At 38.6% G+C, this 26,557-nt stretch overlaps 1 protein-coding gene across 1 annotated transcript in view; it reads right to left on the bottom strand.

The window, feature by feature from the left end:
* The window catches only part of lrpprc (leucine-rich pentatricopeptide repeat containing), an 88,187-nt gene extending 61,932 nt beyond the window's left edge, over positions 1-26,255 (bottom strand). The window contains exons 1-16 of the mRNA XM_007255767.3: positions 26,068-26,255; positions 23,075-23,298; positions 22,401-22,523; positions 21,722-21,843; positions 21,479-21,537; positions 20,875-20,961; positions 20,534-20,660; positions 19,272-19,416; positions 19,005-19,162; positions 17,066-17,171; positions 16,789-16,896; positions 8,547-8,665; positions 8,366-8,459; positions 4,358-4,427; positions 2,018-2,045; positions 1,791-1,848 (exon numbers count right to left, since the gene is read on the bottom strand). Coding sequence (XP_007255829.3) covers positions 1,791-1,848; positions 2,018-2,045; positions 4,358-4,427; positions 8,366-8,459; positions 8,547-8,665; positions 16,789-16,896; positions 17,066-17,171; positions 19,005-19,162; positions 19,272-19,416; positions 20,534-20,660; positions 20,875-20,961; positions 21,479-21,537; positions 21,722-21,843; positions 22,401-22,523; positions 23,075-23,298; positions 26,068-26,222 — 1,783 coding nt within the window. The 5' untranslated portion in view covers positions 26,223-26,255. The remainder of the gene's footprint in view (positions 1-1,790; positions 1,849-2,017; positions 2,046-4,357; positions 4,428-8,365; positions 8,460-8,546; positions 8,666-16,788; positions 16,897-17,065; positions 17,172-19,004; positions 19,163-19,271; positions 19,417-20,533; positions 20,661-20,874; positions 20,962-21,478; positions 21,538-21,721; positions 21,844-22,400; positions 22,524-23,074; positions 23,299-26,067) is intronic.
* Positions 26,256-26,557: the final 302 nt, after the last annotated feature.

Genomic DNA, 26,557 nt, shown 5'->3' with positions numbered 1-26,557 from the left:
TGACTGAGGCAGCTCTGCTACTGGCTTGACTGAAGCGCGTGTTAATGTGTGTCGGGCAGCTGACAGCCTCACACACAGACTTGCACGGCGTGGGCCGATGGAAAGAGACAGAGAGACCATCTCCATCTCTCCCACCTGCTCACACACAAGCACTGAGGCCAGCCCAGACACGGAGACCCCCCCCGATCCCCCCAGACCCACATACATACACACACAGCACCGAGTCAGCAGTTAGACAGTCATCTCACACACAGTCTCACAAAAAACACACAGCGATAGCTCAGGCTGCATCAACCACACACACTTAACACAAACTGAGGCTGTCAGGACAGACTCCATCAGCAAGCCCTGGACATACAGACAAAAGCATTTTTTCTTTCTTTCTTTCTCTCACAGTTGTCGACAAAAAAAAGGCATAATAAATCATTAATACAGAACTGTACAATAATCAATCCCAATTTTTACTCATGTTAGGATGCACCCAACTGTTCATTTAATTAGTCGTTTATAGGAAAGGGGAATGGGAGCATGATCTTCCCTCTTATTCCAAAAGTAGGCGGTCAGTCAAGATATTTGACATTGAAGCTATATGAGATTAAGTAAGACTAAATTAACAGTTTGAGATACAACCCTAGTAACACCAGACAACTTTTAAACATAATTATTATTTATATTAATTTATTTAAAGCAGCTGTCCGTAAAATGTTTTCTTCTTTTAAATTGAAAGCAGCCGCGGTCCTGAGCGGAAAAAGAGCAAAAATTACAATAAATGAAATCATCTCTGGGAAAAATTAAGAGACCACTTCAGTTTCTAAATCAGTTTCTCTGATTTTGCTATTTATAGGTATATGTTTGAATAAAATAAACATTGTTGTTTTATTCTATAAACTACAGAAACATTTCTCCCAAATAAAACTATTTTCATTTAGAGCATTTATTTGCAGAAAACAAAAAGATGCAGAGCTTTCAGACCTCAAATAATGCAAAGAAAATAAGTTCATATTCATAAAGTATTAAGAGTTGTAAGTAAGACATTTTTCTTCAGATTTTGAAGAGCTTGCACTATAAAAACAATAATAATTTGTCTATTTATCTGTTTCATAGTATACATTTCTACAGTAGCTTTTCAACCCTGTAATATTGACTACCGTATTTTTCACAACGGAAGGAGCACCATCAATGAACGTCTGTTTTCAAACATAACTGCTAGCGGTTAGCGGCTAATGCCATTTGACAGCGCTACACTGAGGAACCCTGAGTGTTCTGGTAAGCCAGGGCAATATTAGTTAGCGTTCCGTCCCATGTAGCTTGTTTTAACATGGTAAACAAGCAGGATACAGTCTGTATACTCACTTCTGAACAGCGTAAAAGCTAGCGCTGTGGTTAGAGGCTAATGCGGCTAACGATAATATTCACCTCTGAACGGTCAAAGAGCTAGGGCTTAGTGCGGTTAGCAGATAATGCTAATGCTGCTGGAGAACTAATTTGGAACTGCTGTATAATGCTGGACTTTAGCAGAGTGGCTAAACTGCTTCTTTCAACCTCACAAACTGGTAAAATTCATAAATTCATACACCAGATAAAATGGTGCACTGATGATTTTTTGGAACATTAAAAGATTTTAAGTGCACCTATTGTGTGAAAAATACGGTATAACAATGAGCCATACCATAATAGTTAGCCTAACATTAGGCAACCTGGCAAAAACTGTGCTAAAAGCAGCAGTATAAAAATACATGCAAAGAGGAGCTAACTGAAACAGATCAAGACCACAGAGTCATAGAGCATACCTGTACTTTGTGTGCCTTCCTTCACATATCGACTGTCTTTGTAAAGAAGTTCTGTGATCTGAAACACAAAAACAGTCCACATTAATCAGGTCAGTCACAGAGAGCTCCATCACTTCTATTTTGTCATATTAAATGGTTTGTAAGTTAAATTTAAAAAAAGTTAATATAGGCAAAACACAAAACCGTACTTACAATTGCTGTGATAAGAAACAGTTCAGAATGCTTACCTTAGCCATGCTCTCCACATCACTGGACCTGCAGGGGGCAGCAGAGGATCAGATATGTTCACAATAATGGCTGTGTGAGGGTGCAGAGTAATAAACACATATGCAGAGGTGGAAAAAGTACTGAAAAATTGTAATTAAGTAAAAGTACCTTTACTTTGCTAAAATTCTACTCAAGTAAAAGTACCCAAATCATAAATTAAATAAATATTAAATTAAATGATTTGGACCTTTCAGACAGTACTTGTTCAAACCAAATAAAACATTTTCAGGAACAAGTGGAATGATTTCTATGATCCATTTTTTTTATTTACTGTTAAAAGGTTATGGTTTTATAGGTGACTATAAACCATATTTTTATAGGTTTGCAGTACATTATTACCTTTTAACTTGCCATTGCTATGCTTTACTTGCTATTTACATGTTTTTTTAACATCCAAGCAGATGTTACTAATAAAAACTTCAGGATTTTTATGAAAAACATACAAAAAAAATGTTGGTCGCTGCATGCACAGTGCCGTAAAGAAGCATATATCAATGGGTAGCATATCTTGACAGAATACTGGTTGCCCTGAGCTGCGCACACAAACCCCGGGATACACAGCTGATTTACACAGTGTCTCTCCCGCTAAACACTGCTGGGAAAAGTTCAGCTGCACTACAATGGAGAATAAAACTCTTTTTTTTTTGTTTTTTTGTTTTTATTCAATTAGTTTTTTTCCCCCAGCATTTCATTTTTTACTCAGTAATGGGGAATTTTCCAATGTAGCAAAGTAAATTACTTGTGTCAAAATGTACTTGAATAAAAGTAAAATTACCTACTTTAAAAATTACAAATTACTCATAAAATCTACTCAATTACAGTAATGTGAGTAAAGGTAATTAGTTACTTTCCACCTCTGCACATATGGATTATATCCTGATAATATTGAAACATGTGCATTTACACTTGGAATCAAATTAGTATATTCAATATATTGGTATGCTTAGAAATACATCTCAGACTGAAATCTGATTGTGATTTTAATGGGTTCAGATATATTACCTTAATCTTAAAATGCTCGAACAATAAAGATCAAAACGTCCAAATGTTTAAATATGAAGAAAATAAAAAAGGTTTTACAATTTACATTGTTTGAATCCTAGACTGTGAATGTGAAACCACTAGAGTAAATTATTAGGACACCATGAAAAAATCTGAGCTGTTCTATTCATTATAAAAGTTATCATGAAATTTACTTATTTACTTTTTAATCTCAAATCAGAAACTACTGAACGTTGTTTGGCAACCATTTGCTTTAGCATATCTTGTGGGGTCCCACATAGTTCTAATGTGTTGGGAAGTGATGCTAATTATGATGATATGAGTACTGTAGTTGAGAGTGAAGAATTGAAGGGGTTAATCATGCACTATGGCAATATACAGTAGCTCAGAAGCAAAACCAGAGCTCAATTAATTCTTAATTTATTTGCATTCAAAACTATTTAATACTTGAAGCTTTTAGCACTTAAACTGTGATAGATAAATTACAGATTATAAGCTCCTGCAAAAGCCTCTGCACATTAAGAAATTTAAACACAGAGACCTCAAGTGTTGGTGTTTCCATTAAGATTCCCATTTTTTTTGTGCGAGTTGATGAGCGCAGGCTGGAAGCTGGAAAGCGGGAAGAACACTCCACTGTCTTTTAATGATTAAATTATCCCCTGACCTTGGCTATGACAGGAGCCGGTCGCCACGGCGACAGGCCCCGACATCCCCCTCTACCCTCCTGACAACCCCAATTAACAGCCTGACAACTGTCACCAAAGAAAACCACCCCACACTATTCTCCCCTTGCTTCTAAATGCTCTCCATACAGCGCAGCATCCGCCAGAGATCAGTACCGCAGAAGCACATGCTGAACTTTTGGATGCTCCTTCCTTTAGTCTTGCTAACAAGGAGCACTTAAGCAAATTATTACAGCCCGCCATATAGCCAGGTGCTATGACTTAAACCTACATTAACCCACAAGACCCTGTGTTTAAGCCCATAGCTATGTTACTGCCATAAATAACATCAATATTACTGGCTCTAAAATAGAGCCCTGTGGAACTCCACAAGATAGAGCAAGATAGATCTTCTGCATTAAGATTAGTAACTATATAATAATGCTGAGGTTCAACAGGTAAAAAAAAGTATGTTTTTTGGGACAAGGAAAGGGGGTTCCAACATACTAGTTACTCCACAAGTTCCAGAAAGACTGTATCCATATACATGAAGTAAATAAAGGGTGAATGGGCACCTGGCTGTGGGCAGAAACTCACACAAATGTGCACACACATTCACACATATTACACACTTACCCCAGAAACCCACTGATCAGACTTGTTCTGAAATTGTGGAGTTCGATGACCGGGAAGGAGGGGTTGGACACTGTAGAGGTAGAGAGACACATTCAGATGAACCAGTCAAGACCTGATCATTAGAGAGGGGTGGGGTGGGGGGTGTATCACTGAACCAGTGCCCAATTCAAATGGCGCACACACAAAAAATAAACCCTAAATAAAAAAAAATAATAATAAAAAAAAAAAGTCTGAAAGGGTTTTAAGCAATAGAATAGAAGCTATAGAAAAAGCTAATTTTGTTCCATAAAAAGACAACTAACTTAACAAGTGGGTTGTAGAGATGTTACACTGTGTATGTGAAGAGCACTTGAGCATTTGATACCAATGTATAGATGTGTTACTCGCAAACCGCTATTACAAAACATGGTTCTCTGCAGGATATGAAAAGTGGTTCCTTTACAGCATAACCCAAGAGCCCTTTAAAAGCACATTGACTTCAAGACTGAAGAAAACAAGACTGAGAATGATGTGATAAACTGGCAACAGGACCTATGAACTAAATGTGGGTTCCACCTGGTGAAAGTCACTGACTCCATGCATTTTTTTCCAGTGCATCTAAAAAAAAAAAAAGTAATATCATTGAAAAAGTTCAAAATGTGAAACTCATATTATATAGATGTATTACACACAGAGTGATCTATTTTAGGGGTTTATTTCTTTATTGTTGATGACTATGGACAACAGACAACAAAAAAACAAAAATCAGTGTTTCAGAAAATTAGAATATTATATAAGACCAATTGGTATTGTTGGAAGTTTGGGCAGTGTGTCAAGTCCTGCTAGAAAACGAAATCCATATCTTCATTGTTGTCAGCAGAGGGAAGCATGAAGTGCTGTAAGATTTTCCAGGAAAACTCTGACTTTAGACTTTACATAACACAGTGGATCAACACCAGCAGATGACATGTCTCGCCAAACCATCACTGATTGTAGAAACTTCACACCTAGACCTCAAGCAGCTTGAACTGTGTGTCTCTCCACTCTTCCTCCAGACACTGTTCCCTTGATTTCCAAATGAAATGTGAAATGTACTGATGATCAGTGATGGTTTGGAGAGACATGTCATCTGCTGGTGTTGGTCCACTTTATCGAATTAAGTCAGTGCAGTGTTTTCCACAAAATTTCTACAGCACTGCATGCTTCCCTCTGCTGACAACTTTTATGGAGATGCAGATTTCATTTTTCAGCAGGACTTGGCACACTGCCCACAATGCCAAAAGTACCAATTGGTCTTACATAACATTACATTTTTTTCTGAGACATAAACAATTAAAATAGACCACTCTGTGTATAATACATCTATACATCTGTTTCATATCTTGAACTGAATTACTGAAATAAAGTTACTTTTCTAATTTTTTGATAGGCACTAGTAGTGAAAAAAAGTTATTAGTTTAGATTGTCTATTCCAAGTTATGAAACTTCATAAAATAAGAATTGTGTTTTTTACTGTTTGAATCCAAAGAAGAATCTAAATAATGAGAAGAATCCGAAGAAATCTGAATCCAAAGAAAAATAAGATGATCCTACAATGCTACTAGGGCTTGGTATTAACACAGAATTAATCTGACTGCTATGCAGACGGTTCCAATTAAATTTGTTTTTTCAATTCATTATCGATTAATTTAGAGACGTTTCATTTCAACACATGATTTTATTTGGATATGAAAAGAGATTTTACAGAACTAATGTTGTAACTGTAGAAGTAGCACATCCTACCAATTACCATTTATAATTCTGTTGCATTTTAATCTAAAGGGGTTACAATAATTGTTTTTTTTTATCATTGCAGCTTGATTTAGTCAAAAACAAGCTAATTTATTAGATCTCTGGTATATACACGTGTTTAGATATCAGATTATTCAAACTTACAAATCTGATTTCTCAAACCAAGCCTTAAACACCACTAGACCCAATGAACTTTGCAGATCACCCAAACATCAGAAAAAAAGGCTTTCTGAATATCAGGGCATTTTACAAAGAGACAGCTCCAACCCTCAATAAAGAGGCGAGCTGAGGGTGTGTATAGTGTGCGTTTGTCACATCATCTTACATCTGAGCGCCCTGCATAGCTTCTCGCTCTGAAACGGGAGCGGATGAGACACCTCTCTGTGTGACACAAACAGGCAGGGAGGATAAACAGATGGAGGGAGAGATGCAGAGAGAGAGAGAGAGAGAGAGAGGGCATCGCCGAGATGAGGGAGGAGACCATCCATAATTTAACAGCATTCGTCCTCCTTCACCTCCGCAAGATAAAACACTTCTCTCCCCACTTCTCTGGCAATCACTCACTAATCACTTAAAAGGTCTGATGAGCGCACGCACAGAGGTTCATTAAATAAGCGTGTTGGTGTCACATTTACGAGAGCAATTAGCCTCCTGGCAAAACATGCTACAGTGTTTCATCTTAACCAAGACCTAGAAATCGAAATATTCCTGGGACTGTTAACACTACAAGTAAATATGAGAGTAAGAATGCAACAGCAAGTGCACACGCAAGAAATGCACATGTGCAAGAGATTGCTGAACGATGTGTGCCAGGGAGACTGAGATTAAGGGAATGGGAAAAATCAGATCCGAGAAAATGCAAGTATGGAAGGGAGAATGTGGAAAAATAAATAAATAAAAATAGAAAGAAGAGAAAGAATGCAGAAGAAAGTATGCAAGCAAGAATGGAAGAAACCAAGAAATCAAGAAAAAGAGAGCAAGCCAAAAAAAAAAAAATCAAGAATGAGATGAACGCAAAAGAAATGCGAGAGAGTCATTGCAAGAAAAAATTATTTAAGCAAGAGGGAGAATGTATGACTGTGTTTTACGGCCACTCTTAAAAAAAAACTAAAAAACAGTTCACTTTCGAGAATAAAGTCATAATATCATGAGATTTAAGTCATAATATTTTGAGGGAAATGTAGTTCCAACTGCTTGGGATGAAATTCAAAAGCAGAGCACGAAGGGAGGGAGAGAGAGAGAGAGATAGAGAGAGAAAGGGGCACTTTCTGCTCATATAACTGTAACACTAATAATTAATAATCAGCAAATTATAAATGTAGAACAATGATGGTGATCAGACCTGTAACAGATGATGAGCAGATATTGCCTCTTCCCTTCCTCGGCCCAAGCAGTTAGAACTACATTTCCCTCAGAATACTATTTACAACTTTATTCTCATAATATTACGACTTAAATCTCGTAATATTATGAATTAATTTTTGAAGTTAACTGTCTTTTTTTCTTTTTTTTTTGAAGAGTGGCCCTTAAAAAAAACAAACAAAAAAAAAAAAAACAACTAAAATAAAAAATCTGAGGGGAGTAAGAGAAAGCATGCATGAGAGAACACGAGAGAGAACATGACCAAACAAAAGTGTGAGTAAGAGAAATAGCAAGTAAAAGTGCGATTAAGAGAGAAAGCAAAGCAGACAATGAATAAAAAAAACATGAGTAAGAGGGCACTATAAAAGTAAAAAAAGGCAGAGACAGAGAAAGAGACAGAGAGTGAGCGAATGCAAACATATGAACTGAAGAGTGAGACGGAGAATGCAAAAAAATGCGAGAGAGAGGGTCATTGCAAGAAACAGAATTCAAGAGAATGCAAGAGGGAGAACATACGATAAAAAATAAAATAAATAAACAGTTCGGGGTGCAGTTTGAGAGGGGAGCACGAGGGGGCCAGACAGACACACAGACAGACAGACAGACAGACAATGTAAGCGCAAAGAGGAGAGAAATGCGAGTGGGTAAGAAAAGATGCAAGATCAAGCGAGAGAATGAAAGAACGCAAACGGGAGAAAGAAAATAAGAGCGAGGGGAGAATACATAAGTAAGCAAGAGAATGAGAGTGCCCAAGCAAAAGAATGCAAGAACACAAATAACAATGAGCAATAGAAGGCAAAAGCAAACAAGAGAAATGTGAGAAAGCCAGACTGAGAGAGAATGTGAGGGAGAGCTCAATAACTGTTCAATACTCACTCAGAGAGTACAACTCTGAAAGATTTCTTTTTGCTGCCTCAAATCGCACCACCGCCGAAACAAAATCACTAGTGTGCACATCAAAGCCCACTTCCTGCAATAGACAGGGTCACAAGAACATTATTCACCCTCTCTTACCCACTCTCTCTTCCTCTCACACACACTCACAAACCCCTCTTACCTGCAGAGCGGCCTGGGCCTTGTCCAATGAGGGAAAAGTGCCAAATACATAAAGAGAGTAAGTGTCAATATCAGGAACAACATCCAGCTCCTGCATGGCCTTCAGAACCTCCACCATTCCTGTGGACAAACAGTACAGCAGAGTTAGGACCATCACACAAAAACTACTGACAGCACAAATACAGCACTTTTAGCATTTTTTTCTAATGATGTAGTACGATCACCCATGCTTTGGCAACCCTAATAAGTATAGAGGGTTAAGAGCCGGACAGTAATAGCTTAGCAGATCTGGGTATCAAACTCCACTGGGTACAATCAGTGCTCCACTGATGTTTTACTGTACGTTTATTATATTTTACCCTATTAAAAAGCAATCAATGCATACATTTTGTGGATATTTTGTATTGGCCCAGTAATCATTAAACTGACACAAACGCAAATAACTGCCAGATTCATATTATATCAACATACAACTCTGGAACAAAAGAGAACACTTTAAAATGAGTTTTTTTATTTTACCAAATTGAAAACCTCTGCAATATAATCAAGAGGAAGATGGATGATCACAAGCCATCAAATTAAAACTGAACTGCTTGAATTGTTGCACCAGGAGTGGCATAAAAGTTATTCAAAGCAGTGTGTAAGACTGGTGGAGGAGAACATGCCAGGATGCATGAAAACTGTGATTAAAAACTAGGGTTATTCCACCAAATATTGATTTCTGAACACTTAAACTTTTATGAATATGAACTTTTTTGTTAGTTCAGCCATTTCTCAATAAAAAAACCTCTAAATGACAATATATTTTTGTTTGGAATTTTGGAGCAATATTGTCCATAGTTTAGAGAATAAAACAACAATGTTAATTTTACTCAAACATATACCTATAAATAGCAAAATCAGAGAAACTGATTCAGAAACTCAAGTTGTCTCTTTAATTTTGACAGAGCTGTATGTAAAAATACAAAAAGGAGATAGAGGTTTTTTGAGTGAGAGTAAAAGAAAATAAGAAAAGTTGACTGATACATTTTATTTTGTTAGTTATTTGTTATTTATTTTTTATTACTACTGCATAAGGCTCACATTGCAAAAGATTTTGTTTGGACGATATACTGACTTTGAAATGATTTCCAATTTGAGGCCAATTCATGCAACTGAAAACAAGATTGCATATAAAGGAAATAACATCAGTTTGAGCAGCAATAAACTATTAATTATTAAAAATACTCTAACATTAGTGGGAAGAATGTCAGACTTGATTATAATTAATAGAAATATCCAGTTTCAAAACTTTCTAAATATAGTAAAAAAATATATATATATAAAGACAAAGATATACTGGCTTATTTACATAAATTTTGTTGGGTAAAAAACAAAAACACACCCACAAAAAATATATAAAAATTATATATATATATATCTATATATATTATAAAATAATAATAATAATAATAATAATAATAATAATAATAATAATAACAACACACACGCTCAAACATACCCTTGAATATCTCCTATATGCTAACAGCCTAAGGTTGCCACTAATGTCTGGTGCTCTGGCTCCCAGTAAACAGGTAACTAGTGCCTCTGAAGGAGTAGCCAATTTTACGTGTCGGACAATGGAGTCTCCTAGATATCTTTTAACAGGCTCCTCAGTGGGTGCTTCACGTGAACTAGGGGGAGCGTGGTGTTTAGGTGGGCTGGCTGTGGTCTTTGCATTAGCATTGGCCTTAGCCTTTCAACTATGCCGCCAAGACGCTACTCATTTGCCCCGCCATGAAGGCTCTGTGGTCGAAGTCAATACATGATTGTGACAGTCAAAAAAACATCTGTTAATATTTTGAAGATTTAACTTCGCAAACATTTTTAGTTCTTAATGAAACAGCACATACACTCTTTAAAATGTTCCTTATGAAAATGCTTAAACATTTTTACTCTGAGGCCCTCTTTGTGGATGGGTAGTGCCACCATGACCACCCAACCACCCACCACAGATACAGACACTGAATGAGACCACTATTTTGTTTCAAATCACAGTGAAGCCATAATAAACAAAATTGGCTTTTTTTATTTATTTCCACACCTTCACCCATCAGCTATTAACCACAAATCAAACTAAGACAGATGTTGGCAAATGAATAAATAAATAAATAACACTAATCAGAATATTATTAGTGAGCTGCCAGAGCCTTCAGCAATCCTAGCCCACACAGAGTTCTAGAGCAGCACTTTGAGCTCTGGCCTCCAGCAGGGCCTGGGAGCAGCCACATGAATATGGAATACGGGTATATTTTGCCAAGCAACTCATGCACAAGAGTACACACACACACACACAAAAAGGGGGTATAAGTATGTAGGACACGTGAAGCAGCGGTTTCTGTTGTGTTTATTTTCCACCTTGGTCCTGTGTATTGCAAAGCCCATGGGAGCCCCATTCACCTGGCTATACTGCACCACACACACACACCCCACTGAATAAAAGATAAGATCTGCTTTTATCTGCCATTAAAACCTGCATCTGGAGCCACGGGCCCCCAGCAACCAGTGGGTGAGAGCATTAGCCAGGTAAGGCACCTGAGGTCTCCATCCATCTATCCTATCTCTCCATTTCACTCGCCCGTGTCCATCTCCATCCATTCATGCTCCCTCGCCGGCCCGCCGCTTCTCCACTTTCAACAAAGAGCAAAACACCCGATCAGACGCTCCCTCCTCAATGGATCCTGAGAGTGATTCATCCCTTCATCTCCTTTTTTATGAAAGAAGCACACCTGCTTTCCTCTTTAATAATCCATAGATCCATTTCTCAGGCCCAAACACCGGCGTCTGATCGGGAACAAGTGAATGGGGCTGGAAAAAGGAGAACTGTGTAGTCACGTGTTCAGCCAGGCTGCCAGAATCAGCAGATTTTCCTTTTCGCTCTGGATCTCAAGAGAGCGTGCAAGTGGGCTTTTACAGCAGCGGAGTGGATGAGCACAACTCTCAGGTGACACTCAGGTTTCTGATTGCTACATCGCCAGGTTTCATGACTGAGCCGCAAATGGAGGAAAGGATCAAAACATAAAAAAGGCTCAGTCACTGGAGAATAGCCAAAGGCCAGGGTTCATCCTGTAAACAGAAAACTTAGCCCTCCAACACTTGCTTTCTTTTAAAAGCAGAGAGAAATACGGCACAGTATCTCCACATCAACTGACTCAATCTGACTAGGATAGTTTCTTAGCTTGAGGAAAACATAAGAGTGTTCTGAAACTGAAGTTCTGCTTTATTTACCTAAATATTGTTCTCCAATAATGGGTACCCTTAAGAACAAACAGAAAACACTGCTTAGTCTGGGCTCACTTCCTTTTATCATAACAACCAACCAATGATCCTCAGCACACTACTTAAGCACAATAATACAGAATCATTTACACTTTAGGATTGTGTGAGCAACCACTACAATCTGATACTGGCTCGACAAATATTCAGAATCACAGCAAACCATGTTCATGGTTCTTTGCCTTAACTGCCAAGTATTTAGAATAACAGAGAAAATTAACCAATACTGGGCACTCTTAGGAACAAACAAATACACTCCTTAGTCTGTGCTCACTTCCTTTAACCATAACAACCAACCATCCACAGTACACTACCTAAGCACAAAGATACAAAAATCATTTACACTTTAAGGTTGCGTGAGCAGAACTATGTTTTGGTCTGTTGCCTCAACTGCCAAGTACTCAGAGCTACAGAGAAAGGTACGTTACTAAATTACTACAACAGCAAGGGGAGGAAGCCCTAGCACCCACACCCAGCCAATTCCCTTCAGCCATATTTTCTAACCCCCAACTACATTGCAAGCTCTTCACAGGGGGTCAACAGGTAGGCAGCTTTCTTGGTCAGTGTTTCGCTGAATTAAGCCCATGACACCTCCGGAAAAGCCTAAAGTAAAGTAAAGTTAAAAAAAAAAAAAAAAAAAGACCCACCCCCTCCAAGCTCACGGTTAAGGCACCTTCGAACACACTCCAGTCCCCACCTAACCTCAGCCCTTCTTAGTGGCAACCTCTGACTTTTTGACGGAACTTGTGTTTTGTCGGCTACCTCTGACTCCTTCACAACTGTCCTCAGCAGATGACCTCCAATTCCGAATTCAGTCAGGAATCATGTAACACACTTTGCTATAAAACCCCTAGAATCTACCTCTACTGGTCTAATTATATGCCTTCCACCCACACTCTCTTACCTCAGTCACTAAGTCTGCATAACTCAGCTTTGCACGCTCCATATACTTTATCTTTAAACAAAACAGTTAGCTCTATAAAATATACTCTCTGCTTGCTTTCAGAGTACAATACCACTATAAAGAGATAAATAATAAGAATATAAAAAAATAAGTAGCTAAAAACAACACTAAGAAGTAAAGTAAGTAAACAGTGGAGATAAAATAAAAGGGTAAAAAAAAAGGAAATAAAATATGAATTATATATTAAAAACAAATAAATGGAGAGTATAATAACCAACACCCTGTGCCATAGGGAATTAAAACCTAAAAGAGTTCTCTTATCTCTCTAAGAGATCTGGGATTGGCAGAAGCAGAGGCATTTGGTCAGGAATAGGCCAACAAAGTAACGCTACACACAATACACAACAGTGCAGCTCGAAACACTGAGATCATACACATCTCTCCCTGCGTGCCCTTGAGATGTCCCCATCACTAACACCTGCCTTCACTGAGGGAGATATCAACTGAAATCTGTGCTGAGGCTGCTTTTCATCGGCTCCGGGAGATGAACACGACAGCGTATAAAACATGAATAGGACTGAATGTGGAGATAGATAGACAGAACAGGCAGATGACAAAAGAGGAGGGAAGATTGCGACCCCCCCCGCCCTCCTCCTCCTCCTCCTCCTCCCCTCCACCAGCACTTCTGGCCGGTGAGCAGGTTTGCAGTGCGGAGTTAAAAGCTGGGTGTGAGTGGGGAGGAGGGCCGGGGTGTTCTTCGTGTCATAGGACATAAGCTGCCTCCGCCGCTCCGGAGTGACAAGCGCTGTTCGCTCGCGGCTGGTAACACAGTGCTAGCATATGCTTCCTCAAACTCGCCTGCCCAAATCCACACCTCATCAAAATGCAAACTTTTTCCCCTCCTCTCCACACTCTCACACATACATACACACTCCGGTGGAGAAGAGTAAAGGGGGGGATGGGGTGGGATAGGGATGAGGGAAGGGAGGGGGGGTTCGGTGGGCGCTTGCCCGCCAGTGACACCTGTGGACAGAAAGTGACATGGCGCTTAATATTTCATGGCCATGCACAGCGGCGCGCGTAATCCAAAGTGAATTCCCTCAGAGCGCTCGCATTTACATGAGACCCAGTCACTCCGCATTCCATCACATGAGCTTCACTGTGGCGCCCACTTTCCCTCCCACACACACACTTACACATACATATACACACACACTCAATAAAACTGGAGGGGGCCGAGGGTGAGCCTGCATCTTTCATGAGGGTTTCCGCCAACAAGCAGGGAAATCAGTGTGAAATGAAAAGTTTGCTTTTGCTAAATGGCCCAACAAGTAAATGGGATTCAGTAGTGCATGGGTGGGTGTGTGTGTGTGGGGTGCGGTGGGTCTGTTCAGGTATGACTAATACAAAATATACCAAAGCATATTAAGCCTATATGGTAAATAAAGCCCTTTTCCACCATGGAGCTTTCCAGGTAAAATTATTCTGAGGTCAGTATCGTTTTTATTTGGCTTGGTCAGCACGTTTTCTCCTTTTGTTGGAGTAAAGGTGAATCTTGTTCTTAGTGAACTTAAATGTGGAAGCTCCACTATGTTGAACAAAAGAAAAAAAAAGGTAAAAATTTGCTTTTACTCGTGTACTACATTTTACAGCCTTCTTGCTCATCCCTAAAGTAGTGTACAGAGAACCATTATGCCAAAGAATGCTGATCTGCTGAATAATGCTGCGTGCTTTATACCCCTGTAGTCCACCACATTTGTCGTTACACCAACAGGTATTGACAGAACTTTTCTACAAGGATTAGATGAGTTTTGTGTGTTCGCACATACATCATAGACTTTTCCAAAACATGAATTTTGAAATGCCATGTGCTGCCAGTTATTTGCTGGCATCCTGCTGGTTTGCCAACCCAACCCATGCAAACATGTAGCATCTCATGGCTTATTTGTTTGAAATATCAGAACAGACAATACATATTCAAGATATTCATCTGCAAGACCAGAAAAGTGTCCAAAAAGAGATCAAGCATTTACATACGGAACAGGTACTGAGAACAGTGAAGTGTTAGGTTTTCCAAGTACAGAGTTTAACCCTACAGTGAATCCCCAGCCCTTGCAGGTCATCACTCACATGGCTGCTGGTCAGACTGAAGGAGACACAGTGCTGCCAGAGCCACCGAAGCATAAGGACCTTTCACCCCATAGCCCCAGGCATCTTAAACAAACCGCCCAGCCAGGAGTTTAGTCACTGAAATTCAGGGGCCATGCAAGGTACAGTCGGCTCCAATAACGAGATCACAGGAACTAACTAATAATGCACTAAAAAAGTAATTTAAAAAAGATGCCAGATTATTACGAACAAGGGGTGGAAAACATGACTGAAAAAAAAAGAAAAAAATCAGTGCATCTTCAACACATTCTAAATACCGTATTTTTTTGTACTATTATAGATGCACCGTATGATAAGGCGTATTATCAATGAACGTCTTTTTTTAGGTCTATTGTCATACATAAATTGCACTGGATTACAAGGCGCATTTTAAGAGACACTATAAGGAACTTTTAATTCAGCAGGTCTCAACGCTTGGCGATGGTGGTGGTTGGGATAGGTAACTAAGTTAAGTAAAGTTCTAACTAAGTTCTAAGTAAAGTTAAATAAACAAAACTGTATAAAAAAAACGAGAAGTCAAAACTAGCACTGGATGTTAATTTACACAGACTTTCTTCTGAAAACTGTTTATTTGGGTGAATAAAGCTCTTCTGTTGATTTACAGTAAGCTTAGAACCCTATTAGCATTAGTGGCTAACCGCTAACAGTTAGCAATTAATGCTGCAGACAGCGCTACGCTGAGTAATCCTGAGTGTTCCGGTAAGCCATGGTGATATTAGCTAGTGGTTCGTCCCACGTAGCTTGTTTTAAACACGGTAAACTCTAGGGGTGTCACGTTTTCGATATTTAATCAAAATTGATCGAAATTATGTCATGGTCTCGAGCCTCGAAGTCAAAAATAGAATCCACGATCCCTCCCTCGAAGCTACACAAGCACACGTACGCGCTACACAAATGCCGCAGCACACTGTAGCCGCGGACACTGTGACTGCTGAAAGAGCAGCCCTTTCTTCAGAGAATGTGGACGTTCTCATCTTCTTAAAGAAAAACTTGAAAATATAAAAATAACAGTTGTTTCTTTCTAGCCTCAAATATGTTAATAGTTTTGGTACCTTAAGGAGCATCTTTCTCTCAGATAAAGTTAATAATATATCTTTGTTAAAGAAAAAAATTGTCATTCTCAGGGAGAGAAAAAGTCTTAGTCTTATTTTTCATGTTTAACTGTTATAGTAGGATAGAGTTCAGTTTGTTAAAGCTCTAATTGTTATATTATTTTGTACTTAAATTTGACCATTAGTGCCTGTATTAGGTGGTGTATTACAGAACACGTGTATCACTTTGCATCACTTATATCAAACCAACCTTTTGAAATAAGATATTGTAAATTTGATGAATCAAACCATTGGCTGACCATAGACTAATCTAAAACTGGCATAGGTCTTTTTGCTGTAAAAAAAAAAAAAAGAAAAAAAAGGACAATCGAATCGTGTCCCTAAAATCGGAAATAAAATCGAATCAAGGATGTAGAGAATCGTGACAGCCCTAGTAAACTCGTAGACTACAGTCCGATATACTTCCCTCTGAATGACGAAAGAGCTAGCACGGTTAGCAACTAATGCTAATGCCGCTCCAGCAGTGCTAGCCGGGGTTTGGAGCAGGTTACAATAATACTCACCTCTGAACGGGTAAACAGCGGTTAGCGGCTAATGCTACTCCAGCTCCGGTGCAGGAAAACTTAACTAAATCTCCTGTATAACGCTGCACTTTAGCAGAGTGGTTTTACTGCTCATTTCAAACCGGCAAACTGGATTATAAGGCGCCCTGACAACATTTGGAAAAAAATTAAGGATTTCTTACATTTAACTGGGTCTTACGAAAAATACAGTAAGCAGCACTGTGTCATTCTCTTACTTACCTGCAGTGTCCTTGTCTTTCTGATGCTGCACTAGCAGAGGCCAGAAGTAGTGAGGCCTGATGGGAAAGCCTTCTTTCTTCATTACCTTCATCAGCCCTACAGCCATGGCTTCAAATAAGAAGAGAGTAGTTAGTATGCTTTTCTTTCTCTGACACCTAGTCTACATCTATGATTCTTTCTTTGTGACAACTGAGGGAGAAAACAGCAGAGAACAGGAGCAGAAAAGGCAGTTATAAAATGTGTTTACCTGAAAATAAATTCACAAACATGTACATACCTGTGTTTTTGGATTCCAGGGCACAATGGAGTGTAAACTGCAGTGGCGATGAGTGAAAGTTGACATCCTTCAGACCATTACAGAAGAAAACCAGCTTTTCAACCGACTGTAACGAAAAAAAAAGTTAGTTGCTACTTTGAGATCACTTCTTTTAGACCAGAATGTATATTATTAAAATTTATAGTGTATATATATATATATATATATATAGTATTATAGTGTATAGTATTAAAAAAAAAAGATAAAGCAGCTTGGAAAAGTATCATACCGCTTATTATTTTTACCTTGCGTCACCTTACAACCACAAACTTGTTAAATGCATCTCAGATTTTAGGGGATGGACCAATACAATGTAGTACATAATTGTGAAATGGATGAAAAAAAAATTACGCATGGTTTTCTAAAGGATTCAAGGAGATTTTATTTTCAATTTACATCATGATATGATAGATGAGGAGGAATGAAATTGTATTCCCACAGTCCAATTTACACCCAAAGAGCAATGTCAGATAAATAAAAAGACAATATAAAACAGAGTAAAATAATAAATAACAAAATAGATAAGATAAATACACAAAATGTCTATTAAATAAAATTGAGATGTGTGGCATGCAAAAGTATTCAGCCCCCTTTCCTCTGAAACCCCTAAATAAAACCTAGTGCACTCAATTGCACAACTTAGTGTGTAATTTGGTCTCAGTTTAAATACACCTGTTTTGTAAAGGCAACAAGTGAACAAACAGAATCATAAAGACCAAGGAACTCACCAGACAGATCAGTGGAGAAGTTTAAAGCAGGGTTAGGTTATAAAAAAATATCCCAAGTTTTGAGCATCCCAAAGAGCACTGGACAATATATTATCCAAAAATAGAAAAAGAATTCTACACCTGCAAATCTATTAAGACATGGGTGTCCACCTATATTGAAAGTTTGAGCAAGGAGAACACTGGTCAGAGAAGCAGCCAAGAGGCCCACGATTACTCTGGAGAAGATCCAGAAATCCACAGCTCAAATAGAAGAAGCCTCCATGTTGGAGGCTGCAAAAGACTTGAGAGCGGGAAGATGACCCTAAACATACAGCCAGAGCTACAGTGGAATGGTTCAAATTTAGAATGGCCCAGTCAAAGTCCTGAACCAAATCCCATTGAGTGGCAAATGTGGCAAATCTTAGCCTTAATATGGACAAATCTTATGGAGACATACCCCCTTTAGCTGTAACTGCAATAAAAGGTGGCTCAACTAAGTATTGATATGAGGGGGCTCAATACTTTCACAATTTTTGGATTTTAATACAATTTTGAAAACTGTGCATCATTTTTGTTCCACTTCACGATAATTTGAATTCGAATATTGTGTTTATCTAGCACTTAAAATCTCAATAAAACACAGTCCAATAAATACATCAGTTTTAAAAGTTCTAAAATGAATCCAACATTACTTGTACATATCTACTATAAAGAGTATTATTCCACAGTTAGTTCCGACCCTGCTATGTGATTGGCTGAGATGCGTTCTATGAGTGCCATTATCAGCCGGTAATGCACTGTAACCGAAGTTCTCCATGTATTACTCCGCCACATACAGGTAACCTAGCAATGATGCAGCTCTTACAAGCAAAACAGCTCAGCTACAAACAGAGCAGCAATGGAACCGCTTTAACTCAGAGTTTATAACCAAACAGATCACATTTTCTCGCCCTCTTTAATATTTAATATTATAACGTATTATATGGGCACTGCCGCAGGCCGAGTGTCGTAGATCAGAACAGCAGTGCCAATATTATACTTTATAGAGTGAACCTTGAGTGTATTATTGCTTAATAGTACATTAGCATTTTGTCTTTACTTCTGCCTATTTTTAGAGATTAAACATCATTAACAAATAATAACGTAAGTATTATAACATTTGTAGCAAGCAGGTTAGTTATAAGGACGCTCACCTTATTCATGTTCACACAATGACGGAGGAAAAAGTTGCCCAGAGTTAGACTGTCTTCAATCGGTGACTCTGTCTTTAAAATGGGGAAGGATCTCAACACAGAAAACGCTGTGTCCTCCATGCCCAGGGTGATTAGACTCAAACACAGGTTCATTGCTTCTGCACTCACACAAACGCACAACAAACAAAAGTTACAGGAAGGTTACAGAAATGCAACAGTTACAGAAATGTACAGTAATTAATAGCGATTTTTTTCTGGGCACCTTACCTGGTATGTAGCCAATGTCATGCTTTACGAGCTCTAGTATTTCACGAGCATGCTGCTGATGACCAGCCTTAGCTAGGCTGAACGCTACCTGCATCAGTTCTCTGTCTACTAGATTGGTGCCCATGTTCTGCAATGTTTCTATTGTCTAGACAAGATGAAAGATAAAGGAAAACAAAGAAAAATAAAGTCACTGATCTTATACATAGGCAATCATAACTAATATACATGTATCCAAATACAACAAGCTAGAGCTTAGATTCTCTGCCCGAACCCGACGCTGAGATTTCCCACCTCATTCCTCAGGCCGGGCTCCAGAAAATAGTCTGATATGTAGGCATTTGTTTTTTAATTATATTTTTATTTTATATAAAGCTCTGGTGTGATAATCAAAATATAGCTAAGTAAAGACCAATGATTATCTTTAAAGAAAACAAATGAAATAAACTGAAAGTGAAAATAATTTTTTGTTAACTGAAACTAATAAAAACAGTAATTAAAAGGAAAAAACATTACTAACTGGAACTGAATTGTGTTTTTATAAAACTAACTAAAACAAATTGAAACTACTGTTACTCCACTGGAGCAGTTTTACTGCGCACGTGATGTCCGCATGCAAGGCGGAGCTGGATTCGGCACAACAGAGGCAGCGCACGGTTCGGGCTGGCCGCAAAATAACTGCAGAATGGGATCTCTCTCTCTCAGTTAATAATTTTAGTGAAAATTGGTTGAGTTTGTTTATGTATTTCTCAGATTGAGCTCATTAATGTGATGTGTAAAAATTAATAAAAATGAGCAAACTCCACAATAAAAAGGAATTAAAACTAACTGAACTGGAGAAGAAAAAGAGAAAACAAAATAAAATTAAACTATGATGAAGACTTCAAAACTATTATAACCTGTTTATGAAAGTTGCACCGGTTAGAATGTTATAATCGCGCAGCTCTGGCCGCACGTGAGCTCCTCCACTTGCCTGCGTTTGATCTGCAGCGCTGTGTGCAGCTGTTCTTAAAAAAAAAAAAAAAAAACATTTTTATTGAATAATAGGTCTGTGCTCCTTCGGTGTTTTAGTGTTAATTAACATCATTCGCTCATTCAAACTCGGGCTCGGGCTCATAACGACAGTTTATGGTTCAGGTTGGGTCGGGCTCGGGCAGAACGTGCACGGACTCGGGCTGGCTCGAGTCGGATTTTTTGGGCCCGATCTAAGATCTACAACAAGCACAATACATATAATACACTGTGAATAAGTCATTACGACTCACCTCTTTAATTTTAGTAATGTCTCCATTCTCAGCATATGCACAAAGCAGAGTTACGTAGGTGTCTGAACTTGGCTCAATGCCAGCTCCTCTCATCACAGACAGGATGTTAGCAGCACTTTCCAGGTCTCTGAAATATGGAGTAATTTATAAAAACTATAAAAACTATACTATACAGCACAATACAATAGAAACACTGGTATTACAACATTTTTTTCTCCCCCTCCCCCAATCCTGGGACACTATCCATTGGCCTCACCACCACTCTGCCTTATGGGAACCTTAACTTTGTTTATTTACACATTACTTGCAAATGCGAGGTATTACAACCAAACACAACTAACCCTGCTCGACTGTGTCCGGTCACCAGAGAATTGAACACGGCCTCTGTAACTGGCAGGTCTTTGCTCTTCATGAAGGCCAGGATTTTGCTGTGGAAAACAGCAAAAGTTCATTCAGGACAGGATCAGGACAGCACCCAAACAAACACAGAATATATATTTTTCGCACTATTAGGGACACTTAAAATCCTAGTTTTCCCAAAAATCGACAGTGCCTCTAATAATCGTATGAAATTTACCAGTCATTGTTCCTCAATGTAGAGCTGTAAGATGATATTTACTAGCGCTAAGCGCTGCTAATCATCGTTAGTGCTGCTAATAACCGCACTGTTCAAAATATTGGAAATCTAAGCTTACTGTAAATAAACGGAAGCACTTTACTCAGCCTAATAAACCAATTTCAGGATAAACAGTCAGTTCTCGTTTGACTTTGAAAAAAAATAACAGTTAAAAATAACAGTTATGTTTACTTAACCAAACCAGCAACAAGACCTGCTGAATTAGAAGGAAAACATGGCTACACCCTTGTTCTTTACTTTTGTTGCTAAAAATGATATAAAACCTGTACAAAAAGTTTTTTCTCATATGGCAGAGGATGCAGTCTCACCTTGCGCCCTCAATGTCACCATCTTGGCAATATGCTGCAAGCAGTCTCTGATACGTCACCTGTCAAACAAGAGGACCAATAGTTTGTAAGAAAGGGATAAAAAAAAGAAAGAAAAAAAGATCTGTTCATAAAATAATGCCATAATGACAACACTATGCAGAGCTAGTTATTCTAATGAGTCTTACATGTTTACTCTCAGGTAACATCCTTAATAGACCCAAACCACTTAAAATCATTACTCACCCTATTGGGCTGGACATTGGCTGCTTCCATCTTGGCAAGAAAATCGGTGGGGGAGAATTTGAACTCATTCTGCAGGTAGACCTTAAGCAGAGCATTGTAATGGCTGACATCGTATGCGACACCTGGAACACAAGATATTAAAAAAAGGTTTTTGCTACAGGTCTGCAGGGGAGCGATTTAAAAAATCTTGCTTAATCTTAAATCTTGCTTTAAATCTTGAGTTGTACTCGTATGGAATTCGTCTTGTCTTGAACACGTGGGCCAACAATTCTGTAATATTTATTAGAAGCTGAACTTTTGTTCAGTGTATTATTTAAGATTAAGTCACAAACTTTTTTTTGTGTTCCGTTTTCTTTTTTTTTCCTTCTCTCTCCACATGATGAAAATGATACAAATCAAGTCTTTGCCTTGACTCAGGACGCTACACGACCCGGTCTTGGTCTTTCCTTTTGTTAAATAAGTACTGCAATTACCTCATGATCATTACAATTTTCTATGAACTATTTATTTATTTATTTATATATTTTACATAATCACTCTCCCACTCCCATAATCACGGACGCAGGTTCTGTCACACAATTGTGTGACAGAACCTGCAAGACATACAGGGGATGCAGACCTCTAATTTGTGTAACAGACTCGAAAGCAGCACAGTAAGTGAGGGTGAGTGAAGTCTTACCCAACGTCTTCAGCTTCTCCCAGACATGGTGAGCAAATTCTGTACGCTCTTGTAACGGTACCTCAGGCAGCAGAGAGCCACAACTTCTCAGCAGCAGCAGGGCCTGGTTCCCACTGGGGTAGCCTGCACCACAAATATCAAATATGCATTTTTGACCAAATGAGGACAATTAAACAAAACATTAGTCCCTCAAATAACAAATATACAACTTTCATTCTGTACATTAGATACACAGTAGTCTCTAGGGCTGGGCGATTTGGAAAAAAACAATAGGTTCAAGTTCTAGGAGGATTTTATGTTGTCAACAACTGTAATGACAAATTAATTATAAACCGATATTTCTTAATCTCAATATATCGCCCAGTCCTAGTAGGTACTAAATAATAGATGGTAATTACTACTTTAATTACACTCATCGTCATTATTATGCTACAGCATGCTTTTCTAATGCCATTTTTTTCATAGCTGTAGTAATTATCTGTGAAATGCACCAGATTAAACTACACCTACAGGGTTGCTTAGCTCAAAACTGCACACTTAAAAGAAAGTACAGGTATTTATCAGAAGTCAAAAATATAATGTCACAATATTAGTAAGGCTTTTACAAAAAACATCAAATCTAACTGAATAACAATAAGCCTACAGTTTGAGAGGTTAACATCACAATGCTTTACCTTTCCGACAGATGTCTTGAAAGATTTTCTGCAGCAATGTTTTGGTAATTCGACCAGTCCTCCTGACAGAGTTGTCGAGCTTGGAGAGCGCCCAGTCAAAGTTGTCGGCTTGCGTATTGCGGATGCCGGCGCTGGGTTCTTCTGCAACCTCTCCTTTCTGCTCTGAAGTCGTACCATAGTACCGCAGCGTAGAACAGACTGAAGCTGAGCTGTATGGGGACAGACTGAAAACAGAAGAAGCAGTGCTGCATTAGTGCTGTGTAGCATACTTTAATTACTGCTACAGTGCATATCAATATCAGTCTAATAGTAGCTTTTAGAAAGTGAAGAACGGGGCATTTCTTGTGGGAATGCGATAGCATTGTGCGCTACTTTTCAGAGCCATTTACACAGGACAGGCAGCTAGTTAGTGTACAACAGAATCTTTTCAGATATAGTTTATAAATACTAAAACACCAAGATAATGAGAATATTGGTGTGAACAGTGTACTCTGAGGTGTGTATATCGGACCACGTACAGCCTGAAGACCGCTGTCAGTAGACCCAATACTGATGCCTCAAGGCCTATAAGAGCATTAATGAGTGAGTGTTTGTGCGTGCTGGAATTTAACATTACAAATAATAATAACAACAAGAAAAACATAGGTACTTATTCAGCTTTCTTCCAAACAATGGGCCATCATTGTGTCCTAAATTCAACAACTTATTTAATTAATAAAATTTAATAATTTAATTTAGGGCAGCTAATTTTAAGCCATAAAGCCACCATGAGAATGCAACCAGCACTGCAGCTCTCTGAATTGATGGACAGTTTAGTTTGTTAAACAGTGCTGCATGCCTTCGAAGTATTTCTCACACATAGGAGCGATTCTTAATTACGATTTAGGTGCAAAAATAACCTCCTTGTATTTTAGTTAAGGAAAAAAAGTGTAACATGAAAATCACTGACACATAAAATAGTTCATTACAGGTTTCTGACAGAAGCAAATGTCTATCTACTGAGATTTATTCTAAACGCTTCCATTTGTAAAGATGTACAATCTTTAAATAATTGCATTAAAACAATTATTCGATAAATCAAATTCATTCGATCAATACTCCTGCCCTCATTAAAAGCCTTACTATGTGGTAAAAATTGATAAAAAAACACACACAGATAAGTATAATTTGGATACTTCCATAAACTCTCATCAAGCAATAGAAGGACGTTGTCATGGATCTAAAGCTTCACTTAGGCCCAATCAAAGTTTTAAAAGACACACCAGTGCACACCAAATCTTCACACACTCAAGTTTTAACACTTTCTGCGAGTGTTGGAATGACTCCGGGATAAAACTGCCACTGTGCTAATATGTGTTCCCAGGTGTGTTTGGGCTCTGAGTGGGTTTATACGTGTGTTATACAAGTGTTAATACAGCACACCTTGATCTAACATGGATTTCATCTTTTCTCTTATTGTGGGCACACGACTGTAAATACTTAAAGGTTAACCCCTTAACAGGCCAGGATTTGTGTCAATTGTCTGTCTGACATTACACCAGTAAATCTTAAGGATTTCTATTTAAGCATTATATAAAAGATAATTTTAAGCCATGAAGCCACCAGGGGAATCCAACCAGCACTGCAGCTCTCTGAATTGATGGACAATTTAGTTTGTTAAACAGTGCTACATGCCTTCGAAGTATTTTTCAAACATATGAGCGATTCTTAATTATGATTTAGCTGCAAACATAACCTCCTTGTATTTCAGTTAAGGAAAAAGAAAAATTGTAATACGAAAATCACTGCAAAATAAAATAGTTCTTTACAGGTTTCTGACAGAAGGAAATGTCTATCTACTGAGATTTTTGTCAACATTACACCAGGAAATCTTAAGGATTTCTATTTAAGCATTATATAAAAAGCTTTTAGATAGTTTGACAAGAAACATTACTGAAAAGCATAATTGCAATTGCAATAGAAAATATATATTTAAGTAAATCCTGGCAAAATATGATAAATATTTTGCCAGGTTGATATAACATATCAACCAGTTTGTGTCCTTCAAATCTTGAATTTTATTATGTTTGTTTAGTTTTTACATCTACTTTCAAACATGCAGAATTTGGGTTGATTCCTGTTACTGATCTGAAATTATTAAGTAAAGCAGCGAGTGAACAGACAGCTTCTCAATGTGTCCTTTAGGAGATTTCCAAGCCCTTAATTTTTTTAGAATATAAAGAAGGTTTTTTTTTACTGCAGAAAAAAAGGGTTTCGTATCACCTACTTCTGTAGCCTGTATACAGGACAAGGCATTTTAAGGGGTTAAAATCATGATGTAGCAGTATCTGAACTAGTTATATGAAACTTTTATCTTAGCAGTCCTAGCTACATTCTGTAAATGGGAGCACACTATTGTGATCCTGTAATGCTTTTAGGATGTTCAGTTTTTGTCACTTAGGAACTTTAGGAGTTAAATTGAAGGACAGAGTGCTGTAAAGGTGTAATTTACACATCTTTTAAAGGGTATGTGACACATGGGTTAACCCCTCATGGTCCCATCACTGACCTTGATGGGGGCCCTCTCTCAGACATCCATATAGCTATAGCAACATGGAAGTCATGGATAAAAAAAAAAATCTATATGTGGTTCCCTGACTCTTACCACCCACACAACTCCCAAATGTATGGGTTTACTAGGAGGTCAGCTACCTTCTCTGTTCTGACCTTCCAGACTGCTAACGTTAACTGCAAAGTCACAGAAACATTATGAGTCCTAACAAGCTAACAAGCTACACAGCTTCTTTCACAACAACGCAGATTATAAATAAACCACTAAACGGACTCAAAGACCTGAATAACTCTTTATTAAAGACGTTATTCCACAATAACAGCAGCGTATGAAGGTGCTCCTCAGGCCTGTGTGCTCGTGTGTGAGCGCTCACCGGCCTCTCTCTGCAGAACCTAAACAAGCATGGAGAGCCCCACGCTGCGGAGAACCGCACCTCACCCACCTGCCCAGAGCGCCGCTCGGACCCGCCGCCCTCCGGCACGCTGCCCGACTGTAGACAGCGCCGGCGGTCGCTGCGTGTCGGTGTCCCCCCGTCACCCGCAGCAGGGGAGAGTGGCTGATTTTCAGGAGCCGGGCAGAGCGTAAGAGCGCGGCCATGTTTAACCTGTAACAGAGAGGGAGAAGGACATCCGCACCGCGTCACAGGGCATAGGGCACCGGGCGAGTCCATCTACCACACACACAGAGGGGGCGCCAGATATCAAACAGCACACTGTGGAATTACATGGTTTAAATGAGGTGTTGCGTTGATTTGAGAGTTTTTTTTAGATTTATAAGAATATTTTAGATGGTTTACATGTCCCAAATAGCTTTCACGGAGTCCTATGCTTAAATCTTTGTGTTTGATTGTATAACGCTGTGACCGTAACAGTGTTTGGATCAGTCCATGGAAGCGTTATTATAAAAAGGGCTAAAGCAAGCTGCGCTTCTCA

The sequence above is a fragment of the Astyanax mexicanus genome, chromosome 7, assembly GCF_023375975.1.
Source record: "Astyanax mexicanus isolate ESR-SI-001 chromosome 7, AstMex3_surface, whole genome shotgun sequence".
Classification (NCBI taxonomy): Eukaryota; Metazoa; Chordata; class Actinopteri; order Characiformes; family Acestrorhamphidae; genus Astyanax; species Astyanax mexicanus.
This window is presented reverse-complemented; position numbering and strand designations above follow the sequence as displayed.